The following is a 991-nucleotide window of genomic DNA, read 5'->3' as shown; positions in this document are numbered from 1 at the left end:
CCCTCCCCCAGCCTGCCCTTCTCCCCCAGCCTGCGGCCCTCCCCCAGCCAGCTTCCATGAGCCCCACGCCCGTGTCCTCACCGCAGTTCAGCTCATCGCTGCCATTCTTGCAGTCCTCTTGCCCGTCACACAGGTAGTCTTTGGGGATGCACTGCCCGCTGGGGCACATGGCCTCATGGGGCCCGCAGGGCACAGGCCTGTCTGGGCTGGGGAGCAGAGGCTGCGGAGCGGGGGTGCCTGGCACCTGCTGCATGGTGGTCGCCTCCAGCCAGGGCACTAACGGTGGTGTCTTCTCCAGAGCAGGGGACACGGAGCTGAGGGTGGGGACCTCCTCCTCTGTGGACAGAGCCCACCTGGTGTGGCACAGTCCTCAGCCCTGGCCCCCACACTGTCCAGGCCCTCCCCGTAACTCCCCTGCCATCCACGGTGCCCCCACCCTTCCTCTATCCTGGCCCACCTCCCCCACAGCCCCCGGCTGACACGGAAGCCCAGGGTACCCTGGCCCTGCCTGGTGTCTGCAGGGCACTTGTGGTCCCGGCCAGCCCCTCACCACAATTGAGCTCATCAGACATGTCCCTGCAGTCAGGCCTCCGGTCACAGCGGTACTCCAGGGGCACACACTCATTGTGGCTGTGGCAGGCGAACTCGGCCTCAGTGCAGGCTCTTGAGAACTGNGGGCGGGGGGCTGTCCTGGGTGGCACAGGCACTGCGTGGCTGGCAGCGGGCTTCTGTGCCCTGGGTCAGGCTGCTTGGTGTCTGGCGGCCTTGAGTGAGGCAGAGGAGCACGTGGTGGACACGTCACAGCACACGGGACAGGGGACAAGGGGCGGTGGCCTCACCTGTCCCTTCCATAAACCCCGCACACAGTTAACAAGCCACACGCATGCAACCACCACATCACACAAGTGCAGGGCACAGCCGGGCCCAGTGAGGACGGAGGGGAAGGTGAGAGAGGGCGGCTTGTGGGCCATGCCCAGCCATCTCGCCCTCA

The 991-nt window shown here is 66.6% G+C and overlaps 1 protein-coding gene across 1 annotated transcript in view; it reads right to left on the bottom strand.

The window, feature by feature from the left end:
* The window catches only part of HSPG2 (heparan sulfate proteoglycan 2), a 98213-nt gene that overhangs the window by 55472 nt on the left and 41750 nt on the right, over positions 1-991 (bottom strand). Inside the window, exons 9-10 of the mRNA XM_077775535.1 lie at positions 551-685; positions 82-336 (exon numbers count right to left, since the gene is read on the bottom strand). Of these exons, the coding sequence (XP_077631661.1) occupies positions 82-336; positions 551-685 (390 nt within the window). The remainder of the gene's footprint in view (positions 1-81; positions 337-550; positions 686-991) is intronic.

Source organism: Crocuta crocuta, unplaced genomic scaffold (assembly GCF_008692635.1).
Source record: "Crocuta crocuta isolate KB4526 unplaced genomic scaffold, BGI_CrCroc_1.0 scaffold127, whole genome shotgun sequence".
Classification (NCBI taxonomy): domain Eukaryota; kingdom Metazoa; phylum Chordata; class Mammalia; order Carnivora; family Hyaenidae; genus Crocuta; species Crocuta crocuta.
This window is presented reverse-complemented; position numbering and strand designations above follow the sequence as displayed.